Genomic DNA, 27,319 nt, shown 5'->3' on the forward strand with positions numbered 1-27,319 from the left:
CGGCGGGCGTGTTTAATCGTCTGGTTGAACGTTAAACGTACATATATATACAGGTGGATCGGAGAAGTGTGTTCATTCCGTGTGAACATGTCGTGTGCCTTTTTCAATCTGAATAGTTAGACTAAGTGTGCCGTTTGGCGAGTTTGCATATTCGTTTATTGGTTTTTTTTATTTTAATTTTTTAAAACCAATCTATGTACTTTACAACTACTGCTTACTTTGTTCAGTTGACGACTGGTGGAACAAATTTAATATGTTATACAATGTTCTTATTACTTTCTTTGTTAAGGAAACAAAAATATATGTTTATATTTTGTAATTTTATACGGAATAAATTTTTTTTCGTACATGATGTTTTATTTTTGATGTGTATATATTATATGTAGCTCATGACGTGAGATACTGTGCAACAAGCAGAAGCATTTTTCTGATTTATCATAGTGCTATTTTTACCCACGTTTCCTGTGATAGTAGAAAAACTTCAAATGTGACGCAAATAAAGATGACTTTTATTTACACAACCAAATATACATAATATGCAACGACGATTCGACTAGACATCGGCTTCTTCAGCTTTTTCCTTCAGCTCCCAGCAACCTTCCCAAAAGAGAGACAGCCTTTGCTCTTGATTGGCGCAAAAGTGTTTGAAATCGCGCAAGAATCTTATTTGGAAATTTTCATCGCCCGTAGCCGGCGTGTTGTTTGAAGACCTCCATTTCTTCGAGACCATATGATTCCAAGACCACAAGAATCCCATCTGAAAGTTGCAAACAATTAAACCAATCTGTTGGCAATGGTGAGAAGTAAAAAGCGGGTTTGTAAACTAACCCTTCGACTAGTATCATAGTCGTCTTTGTTTTTCCCGCTCACGTGCCGGGTTATGTAGGCCTCGTGTGGACTCGGGGCTATTTCTAAATGTACCGGATACCTGTAGGACGAAATAACTTGCTTGAATGGTATCTGAGTTGCGATTATAACGAACAATTTGTAACTGTGCTCACCTTGTCGGATTTATATTTTTGGTGACAGAACGTATGCGTGATGTTTTAGGAGGTGGTGGTGTAGTCGGTATCAAAATGAACATATTCCCAGTGACGTGAACGTATAGATGCTCTCCGACTCCTCCGCCCATATGCGACGTGCTTTCAACCGTGCATTTTATGAAGCCGAAACGAGCGACGATAGCTTCTTGAAAAAGAAACAGACGATGCGGCCAAGTTTCTTCGGGGAAACCTATTTGAACATAAATTGTATGATGAATATTTAGTTAATAATCATGTTCTATTCACACATCCTCGTCAGAAGTTTATGCCGGTGTAGGAATATAGCACAACTTATGCTATTCTGAATCAAAACCAGTGATCTCATATATTTCACTACAATACACAAGTCTTACGATGGAATCATCATCGCTCCTGTACAAAAATGAAGAACTAATCTCGCCTGGAATTACCTTTACTACTCGAGGGCAATGACCCAGCCGAACTAATCTCGCCTGGAATTACCTTCGCTACTCGAGGGCAACTTCCCCTTTGACTATTCCAGAAGAAAGAGTTCATCGTTCGATCGTAAAACGAACGAAATCCAGACGTGATATCATCATGCAACTATGACACTTGAGCTGAAGACAAAGACATCTGCACACGGGCCGCATTGAACTTCAATGTATATAAACTGACGCACCAGCTCCAGACGCCAGACTGAACTTCTGGAGTTCAGCTAGCTCACTTCTCCGAATTAGCTTCTTCGTACATACAATTACTATTGTAACAACTGATAACATTAATAAACGATCCTCTTACAAACACAATCAGAGTTTTCTCAGACCAGGATATGGTCAACACACCTGTCCCGCGCACTACACCGGCAATATACTCGCCAGAAGCATGCGAGCTACTGTCAAAAGTTCACAGTTGATAAACAATATAATGTATTTTACCTTCGAAAAGGGCTGCTTTGTCCCTTAGAAGCGGTTCCTCATTCAAAGGAATATATATGGGACCTCGGAGTGGATCAGACTTCAGCGTGAAGGGCAATGCCAAAGGATCGGCCGGGATTGGTACCATTTGGAGGCTGCAACCTTGTGCTTTTCGGGCCCAGCCGAAGATCTGTAACGGCAATGTTCTGTTCGTAATCCAGCGTTACACATTAAAAACGAGTCTTGAAGAAACTCACCAAGTCGGCAACGATATTGCCGCTGGCCGTCAACCATTGGATGCACATTTCGTAAGCCGTGTACGGACGCCAAGAAGACTGGTAACGAGCGTGTCCCCATTCAATGCGATCGCTCTTACTATTCACATCAATATCCAGGTGAGTGTTCTTGTAAAGCGGCACTGAAACGAACAACACAAATCATTAGTGTAATTGCATAGGCTGTAAGTCTTATGTGTGGTAATAATAGAGCCCGAACAATCTGAGTCTTCCGAATTGTCCTGGTTTATGTAATTGGGGTCGATGTGGTTGCAGAGAAATGCAGGCACTTTGCTCTCGTCAGTCAAGTTCTCCATTGCGTGAGAGTCTCCGATGTCCAGCGCTCCTTGGGGGTGCGGTTCGTCCGAGGCGTTGCAGTGCGGCGTCCTCGGTCCGAGGACTTCGACTTCCATCCATTCGTTTTCGAAGCTTTGCAAGTCGCCCAATGGTGAAATGAAATCTGTAGAGTCTGTTTGAAATACACAGAATGTATAATTGAAAGTAATGAAAAAAGCACACATCAGAATGCTCTCCCATCCATTTATGATTCCGAGCAAAGCAATCATTATAAAAAACATTGTATTTCAAAAATATTAACTTAGAATATCGTAACGTGGGAACACGAGAGAGAGTAACCACATTCGGGGGTTAACAATGGAGACCCCCGAATTGGCCTAACGGGACTCAGTAAGTGGCCGCTAGAATTCTCAGAAACCAAGAGCATGAGACTCACTTAAAACTGTACGTGCCCAGAAAATGGACACAAACGGATCGGGGAAGCTGTGGTGAGAAGCTTGTCCTTTATAAGGAGGTACTTAGGCCATATCAGATACTACATCTGGCTACATGTGGACTTCCTGAATCATTCAATAAATGCTGTGAAGCGACTTTGACCTTTCATTTGGATTCTGAACTCACCCCTACGCAGCAATACTATTTAATGTATGCCATTTGACAGTAGCGTCGCTAGGCCCGTGCGGGGAGTGCGGTCAGCACCGGGTGGCACTATTTTTGGGGTGACATCAAATTGTTCAAATTAAAAACCGCTAATTTTACATATTCGTTGTATAACGGTCCTCGAGCGGCTACACGCCTAATTGCAATTTCTGTATATATACAGCTTTTTGTATATATACAGCTTACTGTATTTATACAGCTACCGCGAAATCCGTTATATATAGCATCAAATATGAGCCATAGTTGGCTTTTATTCGAATTCCTGAGAAATCAGTGTATGTATCTAAAGGTAAGAAGGTTAACTGATTCAGTCAGACGGAGACGCAAACCAGAAACAACATGTGAACTTAGCTTCTCTTTTGGCGCATCTCTCTCGTAAGTCATAACAATTAACAAATATTAATAATTATAAAGAATATTGTTTAGGTGACACCACCCCTAGCGACGCCACTGAATTTGAGTAATATATTGACAGTTAAAGTAGACCTGCTGCTAGAGCTATCAGTTTAGAAAACATGGTCAAATGGATCTTCAAGATCACATGTTTCGTAAAGCAAAAAGTAGGGTTTTATTAAACCTATCTAAACCTAGTATAGTCCAGTTGTGTGCGTTAAATCTTAAATATTTGAATCTATGTATGTGTGGCCAATGCAATAAAGTGACATTGCATCTAAAACAGACTTGACTCTAGAATTGTCAATTTAGAAATCACATGATTGTTTGAATGATATGTATTTGAATACTTAACAAAAGAGCTTTCTGAAATGTGCCAATTAGTTGTCCATCACATTAATTGTCTAAATAAATTGTAGTAATTATAACGACTACAATATTTTTATTTTTCATTAACATACATACCTTTCTTTTGAGGTAACATAAAGTACATGTAATATCCGATTATGAAAGTTTTCGAAAAGTCACCAGATGCATGGCATATGAGTCCTTCTTTATGCATTGCCTAAGATTGAAAATATGTTCGTTTTATAAACATTTTTTGATATATATATATACATATTTTTGTACGAGAAGTTCACCCACGTCCATTTTATCCTTGGCTTTTTCGATGTTTGTGATTCCGTCTACGTGATATATCAACCATTGTATACCATCGATGGACACAAAGGTGTTAGAAGGCAAGCTAACAGTTTGCATCATGAAACCCACACCCGTCACGGGATTCTTCATCGCTTCCAAGATTTCAATGAGAGTAGCAGTACTTTTTAATTTCATCTCCGTTGCAAATCTGTGGGTACATACATACAATTGACCATGTATACATATTTTATATTATATCACATTATATAAAAAATGTATACCCATCATCAAAATCGTCATGCTGATCGATCTCATTAGTAATAGCCACTCTAACCCTATCTTTATTAGCAGCAGACCTTAAATTACAAAAAAAAAAAAACATCAATTCTAGCATACTAAGCAAAATTGCAAGTACCAGATGTCTTATTTTGGTCAGATTAAAATTGCCGCCATTTTTGGCTCAATTTCTTCCTTTTGACTAAAATAAATTGTCACGGTCAACTGACATGGTGTCGAATCTGAAGCGAGGTTTATCCGGCAAACGTGTGCTTCCTACTCGTTCCCGGAACGGTGAATTTCCCACTCCTGCCTGCAACACAATCGAGCTTGCGTAAGTTTCATGCAATATTCAATATATAATATATATGTATATAAAAAGATATATATATTAGATAATAATATGTATATTAAAAAAAAAGTAAAACAAGCCAAAATGAACGTATACAAGAAAAATGTTTAATACAAGCATGATTAATATCGTATGACAACATTCGTTTATTAACAATTACAATTACCAACAAGGTACATATGTCATGTCACACAGCACACACTTACAATTAAAACAACAGCCGTTAATTTTTAGACATATCTACATACATACATATATTATAAAACCCACGTGAATATCCAGCTTTTAGAGAAAAAACTCTACTCTCAAAATAGTCCCACTGAAAACATACACAAGTTTGCGATTACGACCTTATTAGGTATTATTAAATAAATTTGGGCAGCTTTATATATTCCAGTGTGTAAATAAATTCGAAGATACTTGACAATCTAAGAAAATTACATTTTTAATTAATACATCCGAGTTTACATTTTTACATGCTGTATTAAAACCAATCTGGCTCACTAATTGCTCGTTTGAATTGACTATGTTTTGCGCATTAGAAAACTGCCCATAGGGGCATTTTAAGTTGAATAAAATTTTAAATAATAGTTTTTAGTACACTTTTCAATTTAAAACGCTATTTGAGGGGACATAGAATTTGAAAATGGCCAAGTCCAAATTTAATCATTCTGTGGGAACCATACGATATGGTCGAACCTGTGTTGCCATGTCGGTGGATTCCACTTTACTTCCTTACCGCCATATTAAATAGCGTGTTTACTACACTACAATTCGATCAGTGTAGTAACAGAAACGTGGAAAATTATAATACTGAATATTTAATTTTTAAATCGTATTACAGACACTGAAGGTACTTGCCATTAGCCAAAGAACTTTCTGAAGCTTACTGTTGACATCATAGAGATCTTTACGTTTGCGGCCCTGATATCTTTATGTAATTCGAATTTCGAAATTTCGCACGCCACCAGAATTGAATCATTATGGGTTAAGGAAATTGTTCTCATTTTCAGTAGTCAAACTAGTATTGCTCTCCCTTTAATGACATATAAAATGTGATGTAATTTAGACAGTGGGGGGGAGTTAAAATTTTTGCGACAAAATATGCCGATGAGGGATAAAAAGGGGGGGGGGGAGGATAAAAATAGCCAAAAAATGTATGAATGATGCCTTTAATTAAATTTTTTAAATAATAAAAAATGAAGTCAACCGTTTTTTTAATACTAAGCCCCCCTAATTTTGCCATGAAATTTCAAATATTGAATTGCTTACTTACCGAGGATAATTTGAGCGTATATAATATTTACATATAATGTTATTTACGTTTCGAACATAAAGAAAGCATGACGGGTTTAGTGGGGCATGACGTTAGTGAAGAATGTGGAGTAGTGAATGGTGAAACTTCGTCCTGATGAAAGATATATATGTTTGGAAGGTTGCAATTAATAAGATGAAGGCAAGAATATGTGATTGGTGAAATCGGTTGCTGTTAGTTAAAAGTACCTGGTTGGTTTGTCTACAGACGATGCTGGTAGAATGTCGACGGCGGGCGAGGTGCGGGGCGCAGGGGGGCGCACTGGAGCCCTGCGCCTGCGCCAACACACCCCAAATTTTGAAAAAATTATTGCCAATTACGTTCATTATTAATTTGTATCATTATTTTTGTATTGCACCGACATCATTACGTCGACAACACTTTCAATATGTTAGTATATATGTGTGTATTATATATGTATGTATATAATAATAAATGAAATAAATTCAAATACACAAGTTAATATTAACAAAAAATAATTATAATAATTTAACCGTTTGCCCGCGGCCGTCTTCTATGGAAGCTTTGGGCGACAAGTCTGTAGCGCGGCTGTCTTCCATAGAATTTCTGAACTTTGCATGGGATTTTGAGGCTTATATGCGCCTATTTCAACTGTTTTAAGGTTCAAAATTGGTTGAATATACTACTGAGAGTTGAATGCCATCTATTCAATTTGCTTAAAATTCATACATACCAGTCAAAATTAGTTTTTTGTGGAACCATACTGAAACCTCGTTTAAGTGACGTCACGTCCCCATACAATTACGAAGAATGATTATTTGACAATTAATCCATAACTACGACATATATTATGTATTTTATTGTTTAAAATAATACTTTATGTGTTAATTAACATATCTGGTTACTTGAGTAAATATTAAAATCTGTATTTAATAAGGTCGAAAACTCGATTGCCAAATTCGCGAAAAAGGTGCCGCGTACAAGGCTTGTTCACTATATTTATTGCCGCGGACAAAGGGTTAACTACTGCTATTAAATTATATCACATGCAAAGCTTACTATCTATTATATGGAAAATGTATTCGGTATTTAAACTAATGCATATAAGTTTTAGGTGCCATATAATATACATTAGATCACAAAATACATTGGCCAATCTATGTATTTCTGTATATTTATTTCTTAGGTGTGTATTAATAATTACAATTAAAAAAAAAATACCTCATACATTATTCATACATATTTAAAATAAAATAATAATTAATTTTTCACTTTGTAATGAGTAATAATAATAACTTAATCAAATAATAATAAAAAACACTGAAAAATAATAATGAACATACATAGGTATTTAAAACATATGGCGTTGATAAATGCATAATACTTTCAATGAATTGTTTTATTATAAGCCAAATAAGTTACCACAATTCCAGTGAAAAATTCTTTTGCAATCTATAGAATAAATGTTAATGTTAAATCAAGTAAACTACCCGCTTTCGGAAAATAAATTAAAAATCCACACATTGTGTATGCATTACGGACACAAACGTGGAAATTTCCTTTGCATTTTGTTAATTGTGCAGATATTGGATTATTTTGCATTGCTTCTCTCTCTCCAGTCAACATATGAATAATATCATCTACTTTATATATATATATATATATATAATATGTACAGTATAAATTTTATTAATTCAACGATAGTGCGCACGGAATGCACCACTATACTTACCTTTTGCTTGTTGCTGATCGGCCGCTTTATTTTATTCAAATGCATTTCTGTCATTTTTAAGAAACCATTCGTGAGATTATCCAGATCTTGGCGAGTCGGCTCCGGATATATGTCACAGTGTGGAGCACCTTCCAAAATTCTTTTCGTTGCCGGATTATTCAACGGCAATAGCAATGTACGGAATCTCCAGTACTTCAAAGCCTATTATATAAAAATAAAAAAAAAACAATAAAATACACAATTGTAAAGATCTAACTAAATCGTTATATACATTTCTCTTCTATACAGGGTTGCCAGACTATTTGAGCGGGACTGTCCCGAGTTCAATGGACAAGTCCCGAGTCTTGCATTGCGACTTAACAAAAATGTATATGTATAAAAAAAGTTTTTTAAAAACCAGCCTCTTTTTTAGTTTTGTATATAATATTAAGATATATAAATTATTATTTTGAATAAAAATACCAATAATTTTATTTTACTACCGCCATCTATGTATAAAACTAAAGACTACATTGACGTTACCCAGATTTAACATTTGCAAACTACAAACGCGTCTTAAACGATATTTTACCTCTATCATAATGGCGGAGGATCCATTTACTTATATTGATGACTAAAATGAGCAATATGGCAAAGTATGAAAACGATCGGATAAGAGGCAAATCTTTTCCTGAATTGTAATCGTTAGTGAAACGTAAAGGAGGTTTGTAATAATAAAAATGTATGTATAAAGAGGCTCGTTTAGTTGTTGTACAGAAAAGATTCGACTTTAAAAGTAACAAATTTCAATCATAAGTCTTGTCCTTAAAACCAAACATGAAAAACAAATTTTCTCCAATTGAATAATTAACAAAACAATTACTTGCAATATTGACCTTCTATATGAAGATGTCTGTTTGTTAAACAAATATTTACTGAATATGAATAAAGCAAACTAGAAAAAAAAACAATACATGAAAAATGGATAATATTTTTTTTGTATAAAATTGTGGCTGAATTCCATGTTCCAATGCAATTTACGAAAGAATATTTAGTCTAATTAGTGCAGCCTGGAGAAAGGACAACAAAAGATTATTATCAAAAACCGTAGAAGCTGAATAAAATTTTGATTGCAAATGTATGACTTTATCAACGTATTTTGAAACAAGCTAAAAGTTCAGAAACAAATAAATTTTTACATTTAAATCAATATGTGATTCCTATAATTGTATCTAATAAATATATTTGGATAGCTGTGATTCCTGCGGATTATCATGAGACTATTTTTTGTACGTTCTCTTTCTGTATACATATGTACTTTTCTAAATACATTAAAATTATGTATTTTTTCCTTAATTCGTTAACTTTTTTTGTCGAAATAGTGAATGTTCCGATCTGTGATTTTGGATATCTGGCAACCCTGCTTTCCTATAGCACATTTGGTTTTTATTAGGTTTGCCGATCACTTGTTACGGAATACTTACTTCGACTAAAACAAAATCTGTATCTCCCCTCGTGCAAATATAATGGTCCATATAATTCCAATTAAAATTTTCTAACTTTTCCGTCGTGAACGAAACCCAGGACACTTCGTATGTATCATGATGAGGAGCATGAAACCGATATCGATAATGGATATTAAACGGAGGATACGGATGCCTAAAACAACACAAATTCCAGATTAAAACACAAGTACACTTGTAAACATACTTACATGTTTAATGATATATTTAATACCTGGGTCGGTATCTCGTAACGGTAATAGTTGATCCTGCCAGTGACAATTTATGAAACACTCTACCGATGGACAAATAGTGACAAGCAGATAGCGGAGGACGAACAGCGGGTGGAAGTACAGGTATAATTTCACATTCCAAAGTAGCTCCGTTTCCAATTCCTACAATCAACTGGAATCCCTACAAATGAATAACTACAGTTTAGAATCAATCCTAGCCTCAAATCACCAGCTGATGTAAGCGTTTTAAATATGATAGCTTTGTCGATTATGAGTGGTTAAGTGGACTGACTTGTGCCAGACGTTGAGATATGATCTCTTTGAAGACTTCCACAGTGGTAAGCGGCTCTTTGTAGATTGCCCTGTTTTGTGCAAAGTCAGCGTTAACATCGTCGGGAAGTAAATTATATTCGGATACAACATAGTCATTCTGCAGCGATCTTTTATCGGGGAAATAGTCCGTCGTGATGGGCAGGCATGCGGGAATCGTTAAAGATTTCCAGTCGACTCCTGTGCAAAATAATGATGGATTTAATATATACATATATACACGTACTAAGATATGAAAAACGTGAAAGGTTTGTTCGTCAAACCTGTTGTTAGAGCCGGAGTCCATTCCTGCTCTCCAGTAGCTCCCCACAGGAGGGCTATGTTGTTGTTGTTATTGGTAGAGTTCACGTTGTTGAATGTCATGATGTTTTGTGGAGGTGTTGAGTGTATTGCCGGGTGGGATGGTGATATCAGTGATCGCTTTCGAACTGAAGATGCTGAAAATATTGAAATAATTAACGATTCGGTGTTTAAATCGCAGATATCAAAGCAAAATTCATATATGTAAAAATTTGAACATAGAAAATATCCATCTGTGTTATCACTCAACTTCATATATATGTATGTATAATAAAATTTACAGTTGTAGGAATATAGCACAACTTGTACTATCCTGAATCTAGGTCGATGATCTCATCTATTTTTCCATAGAACGCAAGTCGTACGATTGCATCATCGCGTTCCTGTATGTGCATGCAAAGCCAACCTTGCCCGAAATATCTTTGCTCACACAAAGGCAAATACATCAACTCGCTTCAGATAAACAATCTCGAGTCTCTAGAAACCCCTCGAGAGCACGATTTCATCATACAACTACGCATCGACCAAACCTTGAGGCATAGCTACGCAAAGTATAACCTGGAGCCCGTAGGAATCCTCAAGAGCACGATCTCACCAGCCAAGTTACGCTTTGCACAACTGACTTCAGTCTGCCCACTCCTCTGAAGTCGAGCAACTATCTCCGAGTTTCCATAGGCCGAGAAACGGTCGAAATAATAACTACTTGTTAGAAGTAGTTAGTAAAAAAAATTGTTCACCTTTAAACATCACTATACTTCTCATATAATCTTCCAAAAACCAATCTGTTTTGATATAACCTAAATTTTATTTTATTTTGAGGTTATGAGCCTCGGCTTATTAATAAATTAAGTTTTAAATATCTGAATCCGTACAATTAAGCAAATAATCAATATAATAGATTAACATCGACAGCTAGAGTAGGCCTCATCCCAGTTTTACATATTAGTATAGAAAACATATGATAAATTAGACTCAATCTTACAACTGATTACAAAACATGTGTAATTATGATTTGAGTCCTATTTGACATATGTTTTTGTATAGTATTAGGTCTGATATTAGTATTATACTTATTAAATAGATTACAACCTACCATCAGACAGAAACGTATGATGAGAAAGATGAAGAGGAGGCGTCGGCGACAGCGGACCGGGTGGAGTAACAGAGCATGCTTGCGGCGGAGGAGTCTTGGAGTATAATGGAATATCAATGCTAGCTTCATCAGCAGCAGATCCACCGTTCATAGGTCGCGCTTGATAATGATGTTGTTGGATCAAAACACCAGTCGGACCTGAATTAATTATGGAAAGAGTTGAAAAATATATTCATTATTTAATATATATATTATCTAAAAGGAAAAGTACCTTTGGGAAAAATATGAGTCCAACGACGTCGGTTACTAGTCAATTTAACGGTGACATGAGAAGGATCGAAAGGGTTAATTAAGGCTCTGCCGGTTCGGACGACGGCAGCGCTGACTCCCTCCGGACTGATGACTGCTTGGGCTTCCGTACCTAGCGCCGAGCTTCGAATGTTATATAATGTGTCCGGATTTCCCTTTTGTTTGTTAACTGTAGGACATGCGAGAGATAAAGTTAAAAGCACACGAATCACGCTCGAGTGTTCCGTTTGAGAACCTGTATCATACCAGAACTAGATAGGATGTCGGCAAAGTTGTGATGAATATCAGGATCGGACATTTTTCTATTTTTGTTCATGATGTAAGGAGGACTCCGTTCGCGATTTATAATCTCTAAGCCGGCGGCCGAAGTCTTCTTCGTTCGACACACCCGTTGTAAGCTGATGGTTATTCATAAAAAAAATACATATGTATTACACATTTATTAGTAATAAAAAATTTATTTGTAAATTGTAATTCAAACCCACTAAATGAAATTTGCTTCAATATGAACTATTCTAAACTGGACAAACATTTGTAACTTCTTAAAACTGAGATAAAATCTGAGTATAAATATTGTAACGTGGGGATTATCAGCCATCTAAAGTGCATTCGATGGCTAACAATGGAGACCCACGAACTGACGTAGTGGGACTCTAAATGGTCCTAAAACCCTGAAAGCGTGAGACTCACTTAAAACTGCACGTGCCTAGACAATGTAGAAAAAAACTGATCGGGGAAGCTGTAGTGAGCGACCTTCCCTTTTTAATGAGGTACTTAGGCCATATCAGATCATTCTGGAAGGAACGCTGGCTGCGCGTGGATCTACTGAATCACTCAATAAATGCTGTGAAGCGATTTTGTCCTTTCATTTGGATCCAACAATATGATAACAAAATTTGGGGTAGTTGAAATAGATTTCTATTATTACAAGCTTTTAATACAAATATAAATTTATTTATTTTTACATAGATATATACCAGGAAGGCCTAACAGGTAAAACCCAATGCACTTTCCTAGACAATTATTACAAATATTGCAGCATATTTTATTACATAAATCGCTGAATTTCGAGATGCTCAAGAACAGGAAATTAACTATCAATTAATTGATGAATCAATCAATAGAGACGTCTATGGATTTAGACTTGTACATCAATTTTTACATATTGTACATAAATCAAATTCAGATAGTTTTTGCCAATTTGATGGATGAACCGTTTCAACAATTAAATCAAATAAATTGGCAATCTCTGATAGGAAACGATCGACTTGAAATCAAAAATATCTAAGCCTGACCAGCAGTATTAAAGATAAGCACGGGATCGAACCTGGTAACCTCTCCATGCTAAACATCAACGCAACCACCGATCCGTACTGCTGGCTAAATCAACATATTATATATATGTTGATTTAGCCAGATTTTATTTTTACATAGATGTCTCATATTTTTACATAGATGTCTCAATGGATTAATCAATTAATTAATTGTTAATGTCGTGTCCTTCAGCTTCTAGAAATACAGTTATTTATGTAATGAAAATGCTGCATTGTTTGTAATTAATTTTCCAGGAAGACGCATTGGGGTCTTCCTGGTATATATATATGTAAAAATAAATAAAATATATAAATCAACATATACTGGACAAAATTTCTTAACGTTTTTTTAAGACTTAACTTGGACCCATCGAGTATTATTATGCTATTGAGACAATGATTTATACTCGTACAGTTCAAACAGTCTTTAAAATAACCTAACATAAACTTTACTTACGTCTTATAAGCTCATTATATATTAAAACAGTTCAACCCGTATAAATATTAGTCATCGAAAAGACCTCGAGACAGTCCGATAGATGAGATAACATTATAAAATGAAAATAAACAAGTTTTACAAACAAATAAGATGCTATATGCATACAACTTCAAATGAATGTAAATAAAAAATTCGGGTGTGACCAACCCATGACTTTATCTATGTATTTGAGGAATATAAGAAGGTTACAAAACAAAATTCGATATTGAACTAATAACTATGATAGCGATACAAATTGAGCGCAAATATATGCAAATACTTGCACAAGACAAAATTTCTACTTCCGGTTGGCGGATTTTGTTCAAATTTTTTTAATTATTTAAAATCAGTATAATTATTATACACATTTAATATCAAGAGGATAAAAATAATTTAAAAGGTCAAAATAAAATAATGAAATATTGTTTTTAAAAAAAATACTACTTCCGGTTTACGAATTCTGACCAAAACGTTACCAAATCTAAGTTAGCACATAAACAACACAAATATAAATTTTCAGCTTAATACGTTTAGGGGCGTGGACAGGATCCAGGCGACAACATTTTTGACCTTTCTAATAGGAGAAAATTCCACTTCCGGTTCATTAAATTTGCTGATTTTATTTTTTATTTTTACTTAAAATCACTATCTCTATTGTACACAATAAATATCAAGGGGCTTAAAATAATTTAAAAGGTCAAAATAAAATAATGAAATATTGTTTTTAAAAAAAATACTACTTCCGGTTTACGAATTCTGACCAAAACGTTACCAAATCTAAGTTAGTACATAAACAACACAAATATAAATTTTCAGCTTAATACGTTTAGGGGCGTGGACAGGATCCAGGCGAAAACATTTTTGACCTTTCTAATAGGAGAAAATCCCACTTCCGGTTCATTAAATTTGCTGATTTTATTTTTTATTTTTACTTAAAATCACTATCTCTATTGTACACAATAAATATCAAGGGGCTTAAAATAATTTAAAAGGTCAAAATAAAATAATGAAATATTGTTTTTAAAAAAAATACTACTTCCGGTTTACGAATTCTGACCAAAACGTTACCAAATCTAAGTTAGTATATAAACAACACAAATATAAATTTTCAGCTTAATACGTTCAGGGGCGTGGACAGGATCCAGGCGACAACATTTTTGACCTTTCTAATAGGAGAAAATCCCACTTCCGGTTCATTAAATTTGCTGATTTTATTTTTTATTTTTACTTAAAATCACTATCTCTATTGTACACAATAAATATCAAGACGTTTAAAATAATTTAAAAGGTCAAAATAAAAAAATGAAAAAATAATGAAATATTGTTTTTAAAAAAAAATACTACTTCCGGTTTACGAATTCTGACCAAAACGTCACCAAATCTAAGTTAGTACATAAACAACACAAATATAAATTTTCAGCTTAATACGTTTAGGGGTGTGGACAGGATCCAGGCGACAACATTTTTGACTTTTCTAATAGGAGAAAATCCCACTTCCGGTTCATTAAATTTGCTGATTTTATTTTTTATTTTTACTTAAAATCACTATCTCTATTGTACACAATAAATATCAAGACGTTTAAAATAATTTAAAAGGTCAAAATAAAATAATGAAAAAATAATGAAATATTGTTTTTAAAAAAAATACTACTTCCGGTTTACGAATTCTGACCAAAACGTCACCAAATCTAAGTTAGTACATAAACAACACAAATATAAATTTTCAGCTTAATACGTTCAGGGGTGTGGTCAGGATCCAGGCGACAACATTTTTGACCTTCCTTCCGGATGCTTCCGGAGGGAAAAAATCCCACTTCCGGTTTATTAAATTTAGTGATTTTTTTTTATTTTAATCACATTGATACAAGAATTATACTTGAATTTTTTCGTGAAGACCACACATGTTTAAGGGGTCGAAAAAAATAGTGGAAGACAAATCGAACAAGAGTAAACTGCCACTTCCGGTCGACGGACGCTTACCAAATTTTATACATAACTTGGTATTGAGCTTAAACTGATCGATATGAAATTTCAGTTCGATAAATCAAAAGGCTTTTGAGAAAAACATAAAAAACCTTGATTCTCTAGAGTAAAAGTACTACTTCCGGTTCAGATAAAAATATTTAAAAAATATAAAATTATAAAAATTATTATTTCTAGTACATGTAAAAAAAAATCAGTCCGATTCAGTTAGTAGTTTGGGAGAAAATCGAATTCAAAAACTTAAAAAAAAGAGGACACCTATAAGGGGAGGTACCATTTCCGGTCAACTTAAAAATTTGAAAAAAATTTACGTAGTGTCTATAAGAATTTCATTAACTGATACTAAGTTTCGGTTCGATAGGACTAACGGTGTTGAAAAAATCCCTAAAAGTACACAGACACACACACAGACACACACACACACATTTTTTCTAGATCATTAAAACGTGATCAGTAATCGATTCTGAGTTCGAATCAGTCAAAATCTCGAGTTCGAATTTTTGCATGATCACAAAACTTCATCTATTGTTACTACGTACATAGATAAAGTAAAAATACACACCATGTGCCGTGAACTGGTGGCAATTGAAACACATGAGCATCGTAAGCGTCGTAATCAAAGAGCGAATTGTGGATGTATTCTTCTTCTTTCAAAAGCTTACCCTTTTGTTCCGACTCATAAACCTGAAAATCATACGCATATATAGAAAACCACACTGAAATTTGTCAAATTTAACAGTTTTCTTACTTTTATCAACGGCTCTTGTGTCCTTCTGGGCGGCAATTTTATCCTGGGTATGAAATTGGAATATGCGACTTTTTTATTCGTCGAATAGAACGAAAGGTTTATCCAATGCGGCATTGAATAATCGTCGACGGAACTGATGGTGGTATCCTTATTATGGAATTTGAGAAGCGGTACAGCATGGAGAGGTTGCTCACCGACGCATACCAGATCGCTGCCCACACCGTTGTCTATAATTCTTTGTTTTGTTACGTTAGTGAGCTCTCTATCCACTTCGAACACTCCGACGCCAGGGGTGATCACCACACTGAGCTGACCGGTGCGGTCGAAACTTCTATCGAGATAGTGCTTCTCAAAAACTGCAAAATAACATACGCAATGAAACATTACACTCTTCTTCAGAACTATCTTCTATCATAGACATCGTGTACGAACCGTTGAGACTCATATTTAGAACTTCGAGAAAGTTTCCTTGGGCTGCGGTCGAATTCACAGCCGACGGAATGTCAATATTTGACCTTTCGTGATATTGCAACACTATCTTTTGATAATCTGTAAACAATCTTCGCAACTGCAATAGAATGTTAGACCAATCTTCGTAGCGCTCGTTTTGAACCGCGACTCTAAAATGAGAACATTTCAAGATTTCTATTTGATTTTCAATTCATATTCCATTTGAATAATTATTTTTCTATTTTAAAGGGTTGGAAACCTTTGATTTTGATCACGCAATTTACCTATAAAAATCTTCATAATAGCGACCTCGGTAATCTTGTTGTAAGCATTCCCTCATATGTTGTGGAAATTCATCTAAAGTTTTCGCTTTGTAAAACGTCCTAGAGAATAAAACTATCGTAACTTCATGATTGCATCCATATTTCTTGTATTTAAAAAAAGAAAATAAACATCAATTATCGACTTTAAACTTTGTAAATAAACAATCAAAACGTAAACACAAATCCAAGCACAACAAGATAGCACAATTAACCAAAAAAGCAGATGATAAGAAATGCGTATTATACACTATTTTAACATTAAAATTATAACAATCACCTTCCATTTGGCGAAAAGGTCCGCTAAAAAGCCATTAACAGCCTTTTCAAAATAAAGATCACCGTGAATATCGAAATCCCACATCTCGGAAGACATTTGTATGAAAAGATACACCATAGAAGTAGACGATCGGAACACTATTTTAGTCTCATCGGTAATAACTCCGCAAGCAACTCTGTCACCTTGGGACCACATTTCGTAAACTTGACACCGAATCGTTCCTCCGCAGTGTTCAATTTTCTTATTCATATAAACACACGTGTTATTCTAAAAAAAATTCAACATAAACGATCCATTCGTACATATACACTTTAAAACAACAAATCAAACGCCATACCAAATGATTCTTCAACCTCCACATTTCGGAACGACCCATATACTGATCTTTGAACGTAACTTCAATGGAATCGAGAGCTACGTCACAATGATTTACGACATTTAAATAAACATCAGCGTAGGCACGTAGTTGGAAAGTTGTAGCTATGCTTTGCTCGATGCTGATAGTATCTGTGAAAAGAATAACATAAATGTATTGTTATAACAATTATTCAACTAAATTTGAATCTGTGATTATACCTTTTCCTCTGCCCACTCCGTCTTCTTTGAACGGAGGAACTTGCAATAAGAGTCTGGGAAATTCATTTTCTGGCTGATATATTTCGACAACATCACCCTCTTTAATGCTCGGATGATCTTTCGGGTTGATGATCAAATCATCGGCTGAAAGTTGCAAGATACATATTAATATTTGTACTAAATTGAGTAGTTTTTAGTGGTAGGTGTATATTGACATATTTGGAAATAAAAGAAATATATGTTTGCTTCCTTTCTATTTAACACGTTGAATGGTTTTAATGCACTTTTGTGATATATTTTATTGAATCTTTTTTATGCAAACTCATTCATTAAATATCAATAAACAATATATATATATATATATATATATATATATATGTATGTATATTCATGAAATTGCGACTTTCAAGAATGGAATTTTAAGAGTTTGGTCCATTGTGTAAAAATATGTATAAATTATAGAAATACTGACTGCTAAAACTTTTGGTGTGCACGTGCAGTTTGACGTGCTTCATCGCGATGTTGGCGACGAGGAGCTGTCAGCTGTCATCTGTCATCTGTCATCCATGAGTGCAACGAGATCAAGTCTCCAGTCTGACTGCACACGACCAATGCTGACAACTGTTTAAATTTAAAACTCTCTTTCCCCGTTCGGAATTAAGAATTAAAAACAGCGAATGAATTTATTTACTAGACATGGAAAACATTACAATCGTTAGCCATTTGTATTAAAATAATCGTAATCAGTCGACGACATATTTATCCCATTGATATTGTAAACAATTGTGAAAATAAGTGCAAAGAAGGACACAAGAGATACATCTTAATGTCTCGAGGGTTTAATTTTTCTATTGAAATTCAAGAAGCCAGTAAGCATTTTTCCCTAGCCAGAAGTATTGGTCGGCGGTTGCGATTAAAGCCCTAAGAGGTTACCGGGTTCGATCCCGTGCTAATCTTTAATGCTGCTAGTCAGACTTAGATATTTGTGACTCGGAAGTCAATCGTTTCCTATCCGAGTTTGCCAATTTACCTTGTAGGAATCCCAATCGAAACACCTATTCCAACGGAGGATACATTTCCCACGCTCAACCATTGACGTTGTGGCGGCTCACTATACGACATGGTCGAGTTTGGTTACCTTCCTGCGAGTGGGGACCAACTCGGCTGGGTTTGGAGAGTGCTACTCACTCTGCCTTCAGCTGTCATATAATAAACACGTGCATCAACATGCCAATCGTCTCATTCGTTCATCCCCCATAACGTCATCTCGAGTCAAGAAACTTCCACCCTAACAAATCAAGTGGAATGAAGACCGCCTGCATCCATTTAAGTGCAGCTGTACAAACAACGGCTACATTGTAACCCATTGAACAAACATCCAGACTCCCTGATACAAAGGGTGTAAAAACTAAATCAAGTGGAACGACGCCACATATTCGAGAATGTTCCACCTAACAAATCAAACAGAACGAACCGCATTCCTTACACACGAGCCGCATACAGCGGACCACTATATACTGCCAGCAGCAGACCATGCTGCATCAACGACCAGTCAGCTAGAAGCAGCCGACCAGTAACAGAGCCAGACTTACTCAACCTGCAACAACCAACATGGAAAAACCACTCCAGAACTCAGTCAAATTCAACCGCTTCGAGAACTTCCAGAACATACCCGCTTCATCAACATAACCTTTTATACACTTGTATACCCGAACTATATAATAAAAAATATTTATTCCAACAAAACACAACCGTGTTTCGTTAGGACGGGATACGGTAAACATGCACTACCCCCCGCCTACAACCTGATCTCATTGTTGAAACGGTTTCTCCATAAAAATTGGCAAAAACCATCCTTCCCCACTATGTCACCGATATCTGAATTTGATTTATGTACAATATGTAAAAATGTATATATTTAATCTATAGATGTCTCTATGGATTAATTTATAGGGCGGGTGATGGGTTTCGACCGTTTGCCGGCCTATGGCGACTCAGTTGAGTTTTAAAGAGGATCTTTATTTATTGCTCGATTAATACAAGTGTTGTATGTACGACGAAGTAGGTAGTTGCTTCGGAGGAATGAGCCATTGGCATCTGGGGACGATGCGCTGGTTTATATAGTCGTTGATTGTGCAACGCGTAGCTCGGCTGGTGAGATTACGTTCTTGAATATTCCTACGGGGTCGAGGTCTTCCTTTGTGCGCTGGGTTTGGCACGTAGTTAGTTGGTTCCGCGGGGGTTCCCGTGTACTCGTGATTGCGTATCTGGAGCGAGTTTATGGTGTCTTTGCCCTAGTTCGAACGAAGGTACTTCGGTACTTAAGTACCGAAGTACCTTCGAAAATAGGTGACCGAGTTGATCATCGACCGAGTTTCGCAATAGAACAAGTTGTGCTATATTCCTACAAATTCATTAAATAATTAATAGTGTAACGCGACGTTCTCCCGACTGTCCTTCAGTTGGTAGCGGTAGTAATACTTAGGGTGGCACCCGTGACTTTACCGCGCCAACGAGCCTGCTCATCTCGAGCGCTTTGAGATTAGCTCTCTTACCCGCCAACCACCACCGAGGAAGGATCTCTCCTGTGCACGTCTCCCGGGGAGACGGGGCCCAGAGATCCGCCATCTTGCTGAAGAACCGCTGTGAGGTCGAGTGCAGCATCACTCCCTCCCAAGAGTTCCAGCCAACGTCCTCGTATTGCTCACGCCGTTTCCAGAGAAACATCAGACGCGAGTGGAGCGGCTCGGATTGCAGAGCCAGCGGTCCCGACCACGAGGAAGCTGTTATCAATTAGACGATTTGCAGTGAGGAACCTCCCCGACTATTTAAACTGTAACCAGTGGCGGCTCGTCTATATGGACTGCAGGGCTACAGCCCTCCCAGAATAGTACAAATGCATACTATTTTTGCCGTCCATATGGGCTGCAGGGCTACAGACCTCCCAGTATAGTACTATGGGGGATGAACGAATGAGACGACTGGCATGTTAATGCACGTGTTTTATTTATGACAGCCGAAGGCAGAGTGAGGTGGCTAGCTCCGAACATAATCGAGTTGGTCCCTACTCGCAGGAAGGTGACCAAACTCGACCATGCCATATAGCGAGCCGCCACAGTACATATGCATGCTATTTTTGTCTGCATTTGATCACCGGTATGGTCAACGAGCTACTACAGCCTGATTAATCTCTGCAGCGCCCCCCCTCTATGAATTCTCACGAGCCGCCACTGACTGTAACCCAAGGTTAGTTCACATTTCCCTATAACCCGACCCTGGAAGAGCGACGTATCCGCCCTCTGGATCTCCCACCACGAGATCAGTCTAAGCGCACGTAAAACCGTTCGTTACAATAGTTAATTTCGTGGTCTTCAGCATTTTGAAATTCAGCGATTTATTTATTTATTTATATATATTTTAGCTATCAAGCTAATTTAAAAATACATCTTAATTATTATACTTAACTCTAAAATTTATAATTAATTTATATGTACTGTCCCTCACAGAGGTGTCTCTTCGCACCTCGCAGGAATGCATCCATGTAATAAAAAATGCTGCAATCTTTGTAATTGGCTAGGAAGATGCATTGGGGTTTTCCTGTTAGGCTTTCCTTGTGTACATCTATGCAAATAAAATAAAATAAAATGTATACCCACTAAAACAAATGTATTTTTGTTAACATTTAAGATATCTGGCAACACTGTAATTGGTGCTGTCATTTTAGTTGATAAATAACCTCAAAGGCATGTGGTGGAGACAAGTTTTGGTGCGGGTGGGGGCGGGTTTGGAGTCACAATCCTCTCGATTGCCCCAATCTTTGAGTTATTCTCGTTTCGCCGCTCGCCATCCGACCAAAATCATAATGCCCACTGCCAAAATTGGTCTCAAAGAAGAAAAGATCATCGAGCTGGATCGAAGCGGAATGCCCAAGCCACGCGTAGCTAAAAATGTTGAAACAAGAACTAAAAAACCATACTTCGCTAGTAGAACAGACAATGACGTCATCACACCTAGCGACGAACCAGGCGAAGACGTTGGCTCGGATTTTCATGACGTTTCTGTCGCTGAAACCCAAACTACTGCGAGAAATAACTTAAACATATACGACAGAAAGAAAAGGATTGGATTTAATTCGAGGGGGGGCACACAAATACTAGGAACCGAAAAGGATAATGTATTCGATTCCGACGGAAATGTAATCTACGTCAAACTCAAGGACGAGGATAGTAATATTTCGTAAGTATTTTTACTTTATCTATGTGCGTACTAACAATAGATGAAGTTTTGTTTTTACTCATTGCATCGTCTAATATTATTCCTTATGGAAAGCCATCTCAACAATTTTTCAATGAACTCAGTTATCACAAGGCTCATTTCATCAAAGTATAGATTCAAATTTGTAATATTGTCAATAATATTAATTTAAAACAAATACAAACTTTTAACACGCATTACACAAGTTTTTACTCAAAAATTTACACATACGCATTCCGAATTATACATTTGTAAATTAAATCTTCACCGTATTTTTAGCAACTTGATGGTTTCATTGAAATCCAAGAAAGATCGCGCTCGATGCGGCTACTTCATGGTCGAAGGTTGGCGCATGGTAGTGGATGGCTTACAAGCGAAAGCTAAACTAAGAACGGTTATATTTTCCGACAAGAGCCAACTCGAGAAGATAAAGCTGTTGCTGCCGCAACACGGCGTGCGTATGCTTAAAATTCCATACAAAGAAATCCAAATGTGGTCCAGTCTTGACACTTCTCCCGGAGTCATCGGTATATGTTCACATGATATGCTTGCATGTCGATAATTATTATAATAATAATAAACCTGACTTATCTGCATGTTTACATCTCATTCCAGGTGTATTCGAAACGCCCAAGCCTTCTCAGAATCTTATATCGTCAGAAGATTTATCGATAAACATAATTTGTGATAACATCCGGGAACCTGGAAATCTTGGATCAATTTTGAGGATGGCTGATGGAGTCGGATGTAGAAATGTTCTCTTAACGACTGGTAAAATAATATTTGTCACAAAGTAACTTTTAATTTGGTTATGGACTCTTACAGTTGTTAATCAACTGATGAAGAGTATATGTAAAATGACATGCGGTTTTTCAATCTGTTAAATTGGATTCAAACCAAGCTAAATCTGGCATACATATGTAGTTGCACAATTGACATAAGTAGTAGATGACTAGTTGATGATTTATATGTTTTCTTAATTGATAGTTGTATTTTGAATGTGTGTAGAAACGTACACATGCTTATATACTTTGCTTTCTTCTACATTGCCTCATAATAAGATGGAACTCCAAATTAATTTTAATTTAGTTTATATTACATACTAGTGGTTTTACCCGGCTTCGCTCAGTATTTGTAATATAAACCGCTTAAACATGGCTAATCTAATTGTAAACATTAATTTGTTTTTTATTAAATTTATTTGAATCTGGAACTGAAACAGGAATCCGGATCCGGAACTGAAAAGGTAATCCGAATCCGGAACTGAAAAAGGAATCCGAATACAGAACTGAAAAAGAAATCCTGATCTGGAACTGAAAAAAGAACCTGGATCCGGAACCGAAAAAGGAATCGGGATCCGGAACTGAAGCAGGAATCCTGGTTTTACCCGGCTTCGCTCGGTATTTGTAATATAAACCGCTTAAACATGGCTAATCTAATTGTAAACATTAATTTGTTTTTTATTAAATTTATTTGAATCTGGAACTGAAACAGGAATCCGAATACAGAACTGAAGAAGAAATCCTGATCTGGAACTGAAAAAAGAACCTGGATCCGGAACCGAAACAGGAATCGGGATCCAGAACTGAAACAGGAATCCTGGTTTTACCCGGCTTCGCTCGGTATTTGTAATATAAACCGCTTAAACATGGCTAATCTAATTGTAAACATTAATTTGTTTTTTATTAAATTTATTTGAATCTGAAACTGAAACATGTATCCGGATCCGAAACTGAAAAGGTAGTCCGAATCCGAAACTGAAAAAGGAATCCGAATTCAGAACTGAAAAAGAAATCCTGATCTGGAACTGAAAAAAGAACCTGGATCCCGAACCGAAACAGGAATCGGGATCCGGAACTGAAACAGGAATCCTGAACCAGAACTGAAAAATTAATCTGGATCCGGAATCCAATAGATATCGTCGTCATAGAAAATTAAATTTTTTCGATAGCGTCTCGGATTTTTTGAACCAAAACTTAGATATATTGCTGTCGGTTCCCTCATCACTGAGGATCGTGACTATGATGTGCGGTCAACCAGCTGCCTCCATTCAGTTCTAAATTCGGCCAGGCGAAGACTTGCTACCGTGGAAGCGCCCGTCGCTGCAGATACTTGGTCAGTCCAGCGTGCGGGGGATCTGCCTCTGGCTCTTCTGCCTTCGACGCTACCAACCACAACCAACCGCTCCAGGCTCTCCTCACCTCTTCGTGCAATGTGGCCGAAGAACTGCAATATACGTTTCAGGCATATTGTTGACAATCTATCCTTGATTTTCAATTCTTCAAGAATAGACACATTCGTGCGTTTGTCGGTCCAAGGCACGCGCAGTAGCCGTCTCCAGGACCACATCTCGAAGGCATCGATTCTCCGTCTATCCGCCGCCTTCATGGTCCACGTCTCGACACCATAAAGGCAGACAGAAAAAACGAGACTCTTCACGAGACGGATTTTGACAGCAGTTGTAATGGCTCTATTATTCCAAATCTTCGTTAGTTGTGACATTGCCGATTTTGCTAATGTAATCCGGCGCCGTATTTCCAATTCGCTGCCGCCGTTGTTAGATATGAGTGACCCCAGATAGACAAAATTATCAACCACATCTATACCGTTTAAAGCTGAGTTGTTGTTTTGCAGCTGTTGGTGACGGTCAATTATCATAATTTTTGTTTTGGGGCGGTTTATCTGGAGGCCAAGCACATTACTCTCTGTCTCAACACGACGGATCAGTTCGGCCATTTCTTCATGATTATTAGCTATGAGCGTTGTGTCATCCGCATACCGAAGATTGGATAGTTTTTTTCCACCAATGGACACTCCACCCTTCCAACCATCCAGTGCTCTACGCATTATATACTCTCCATATATATTAAATAGGTCTGGAGATAATATACACCCTTGCCTTACTCCACGTTGTACTCGAAAATTTGTCGAGTTTAGCGAATTGATTCGAACTACTGCATTGTTATCATTATACAAGTTATGTATTATCTTTACAAGATGCATGGGGACTCCCATGTCCAGTAGAACTTTCCACAGATAGTCCCAGTTCACAAAGTCAAAAGCTTTTTTATAGTCTATAAAACAAAGAACGGCTGGAGTTTGAAACTCCCGACATTTTTCAATGAGTTGACGTATATTCAGTATTTGTTCCCTCGTCCCTTTGCCTTTTACAAACCCTGCTTGTTCGTTCGGTATTTGCCATCCAAGGTAACTGCTCAAACGATCTTTAATTATATACAGCAATACTTTACTAGAGTGCGATATTAAGGCTAAGGTCCTGTAATTCTCGCATTTTTTTGTAGATCCTTTCTTGTGTAAGGGAATGAATATTGAATTGACCCAATCTTTCGGCCATACTCCGTTTACCCAGATCTTGTTGCACATATTACATAGCGCCTTTATCGCAGTTTCAAAAACTTAGATACATACATACAAAGTCTCTTTCGAAATTATATATTAGATGTATGTTAGGTTAGGTTTAGATATGTATTTCATTATATGCCAATAAATATATATACACCTGTTCATTTTCCTTCTATATTGTCTTAAATGGTAAGACTCATAAATTAATTAAAAATGAATAAGTTTATTTGTTACATGGCTTGTTTTGGGTCCTTCTACCCTTCAAATAATAAAATAAAAATACCATAAGTTGAAGGAAGTGGCCTTCGTTTCTCTAGATATAATGCCATATCCAAATTGGTTTTGAATGTTTATTTGAATTTCACATATGTTACGTTTTAGGTTGTGTCGATTTATGGGAGTCGAAGGTTTTGCGCAGTGCAGCCGGTGCCCATTTCCGTTTACAAATACAAAACGAATTAACGTGGAGCGAAATTGTCGATCTAGTATCGGAGAAGAGCAAAATTTTCCTAGCCGACAACAAACTTTGCAAGCAAGACGAGGGAGTGATGCAGAAATTAAGAAACCCGTTTACATTCAAGGACCGAATCAAATCAAAAATGTCTTTAATTGACGATCTCGAGAGCGTCGTAAACAAGGATGCTATTCCCATGCTGCCGTACTATGATGTGGATTTCAGTCAGCTGCAATCAATTTCTTTAATAGTCGGAGGAGAGACTGAAGGAATTAGCGACGAGTGCTATAAGTAAGATTTACAATGCTGCTTTATAGTGACTGACACATTTCAGTATTGTTTGACTGTAAAATTAACATTCTGAAGTGTGTCATGTCATTTGGTTTGTTTGTAAACTCTGGATGCTAATGTATTAATGGATTTTCAGGTTTACCAAATTGAAAGGGGGCACTCGTATAAACATACCGTTGAAAAGTGGCGTGGAAAGTCTTAACTCTGGCATGGCCTTAGCCGTGATAATGTTCGAAATTAAAAGGCAATTTGTAAAAGCTGCGGCTAATTCAGACTCGGAAGACGAAAATCATTTGAAAATAAGAGCTGTTTAATGGTGGCGTATGTAATATTTCCATGCGATGTATATTTACATATTGTGTATTGGCCTTTCAATGGATTTCAAGATGTGATCTTCCGGACTACGTAGAAGCATAAATTTAAACTGGATAATATTAAGTTCGCGTGCCTCGGAATCTCAGTAATTTCTCGTTGGTTGAACTGACATTTGATGTTTATGTTTGGTTGATGAGATGATGTCCTCAATGAGATGACAGTGAATCCAATTGTCCTATATTTAGTTAAATAAGATTATTATTATATGTATATTAAGATATGTATGTATGTACAATAAATTTTTATTAAAATAAAACTGTTTGTAAAATTTGGCTTTTTTTATTTTTATGCAATAAATAATTTCACTTGGTTTTTAATGAATAAAACATATTTTGTTCTTTATTTTTTAACTTGATGTGAGTGATGATTACAAGCTTTCAACACAAAATGGAACTTTTAACTAGTCCGTTCATAATATATATGTCACAGTGACATTATGTATACTTCAAGTGAATATATATTTTCACTGACGTTTCAGTGAATCGTAACCAGTTACATTTTTTTAGGGTTGGTTTTGTTCATTTATGATTAGATTGTTAGAGTTGGTATTATTTAAGGGTTAGGATAGGTTAGGTTAAGTAAGGGCTGGCTCTATTCATTTAAGATTGGGTTATTAGTAGAGACCGGAATCTGAAGGGGCTGTTTATTGTTCAAAGATTGTAAATGCATTGTTAAAGGTTTGCCGAACCTTTTTTACAAAGGATTTACAACAATGGAACAATAGGCGGCGCGTTTCCGGCCCCTTCAGATTCCGACCTCTAGTTATTAGGGTCAAATTTATAGAGTTAAAAGTTGTAAATTCATTGTTTGATAACATTTTCACTGCTTGAATTGGTAAAAATATATTTTCACTAGTGAAAATACATT

The 27,319-nt window shown here is 36.4% G+C and overlaps 2 protein-coding genes across 3 annotated transcripts; one reads left to right on the top strand and one right to left on the bottom strand.

The window, feature by feature from the left end:
- Window positions 1-343: 343 nt before the first annotated feature.
- Iml1 (GATOR complex protein Iml1) lies at window positions 344-18,375 on the bottom strand. Of its 2 annotated transcripts, XM_077440837.1 has the most exons (27): window positions 18,188-18,375; window positions 17,716-17,859; window positions 17,477-17,646; window positions 17,140-17,406; window positions 16,824-16,966; window positions 16,522-16,709; window positions 16,090-16,445; window positions 15,904-16,025; window positions 11,814-11,965; window positions 11,530-11,736; window positions 11,259-11,456; window positions 10,129-10,302; window positions 9,828-10,045; window positions 9,538-9,716; window positions 9,285-9,459; window positions 7,822-8,022; window positions 6,317-6,403; window positions 4,692-4,774; window positions 4,467-4,541; window positions 4,189-4,393; window positions 4,009-4,108; window positions 2,414-2,662; window positions 2,176-2,336; window positions 1,940-2,108; window positions 1,002-1,233; window positions 829-928; window positions 344-757 (listed from the first exon to the last, which is right to left on the bottom strand). In XM_077440837.1, the coding sequence occupies exons 1-27, from the start codon at window positions 18,228-18,230 to the stop codon at window positions 554-556; spliced, it is 4,602 nt and encodes a 1,533-aa protein (XP_077296963.1). In that variant the 5' UTR covers window positions 18,231-18,375; the 3' UTR covers window positions 344-553. The 2 variants fall into 2 exon arrangements, with proteins under 2 accessions (XP_077296963.1, XP_077296964.1); XM_077440838.1 differs by lacking the exon at window positions 6,317-6,403 and having other exon boundaries at window positions 486-757; window positions 18,188-18,354.
- Window positions 18,376-21,395: 3,020 nt separating this feature from the next.
- LOC143918922 (rRNA methyltransferase 3, mitochondrial) lies at window positions 21,396-26,777 on the top strand. The gene is made up of 5 exons (XM_077441032.1): window positions 21,396-21,951; window positions 22,249-22,496; window positions 22,585-22,740; window positions 25,714-26,077; window positions 26,214-26,777. The coding sequence occupies exons 1-5, from the start codon at window positions 21,461-21,463 to the stop codon at window positions 26,389-26,391; spliced, it is 1,437 nt and encodes a 478-aa protein (XP_077297158.1). The 5' UTR covers window positions 21,396-21,460; the 3' UTR covers window positions 26,392-26,777.
- The last annotated feature ends 542 nt before the right edge of the window (window positions 26,778-27,319 follow it).

Source organism: Arctopsyche grandis, chromosome 11 (genome assembly GCF_051622035.1).
Source record: "Arctopsyche grandis isolate Sample6627 chromosome 11, ASM5162203v2, whole genome shotgun sequence".
Taxonomy (NCBI): domain Eukaryota; kingdom Metazoa; phylum Arthropoda; class Insecta; order Trichoptera; family Hydropsychidae; genus Arctopsyche; species Arctopsyche grandis.

What these genes read in the sequence shown, in the direction of transcription:
- Iml1 (XM_077440837.1), bottom strand. Translation starts at nt 18,230, where the DNA reads ATGAAGCACGTCAAACTGCACGTGCACACCAAAAGTTTTAGCA. An exon ending in CACAAGAGCCGTTGATAAAA is followed by an intron (nt 16,026 to 16,089) that starts GTAAGAAAACTG and finishes TATGATTTTCAG; the next exon opens with GTTTATGAGTCGGAACAAAA. An exon ending in AAGCCAAGGATAAAATGGAC is followed by an intron (nt 4,109 to 4,188) that starts GTGGGTGAACTT and finishes TTTCAATCTTAG; the next exon opens with GCAATGCATAAAGAAGGACT.
- LOC143918922 (XM_077441032.1), top strand. Translation starts at nt 21,461, where the DNA reads ATGTGGTGGAGACAAGTTTTGGTGCGGGTGGGGGCGGGTTTGGAGTCA. An exon ending in GACGAGGATAGTAATATTTC is followed by an intron (nt 21,952 to 22,248) that starts GTAAGTATTTTT and finishes CCGTATTTTTAG; the next exon opens with CAACTTGATGGTTTCATTGA. An exon ending in ATTAGCGACGAGTGCTATAA is followed by an intron (nt 26,078 to 26,213) that starts GTAAGATTTACA and finishes ATGGATTTTCAG; the next exon opens with GTTTACCAAATTGAAAGGGG.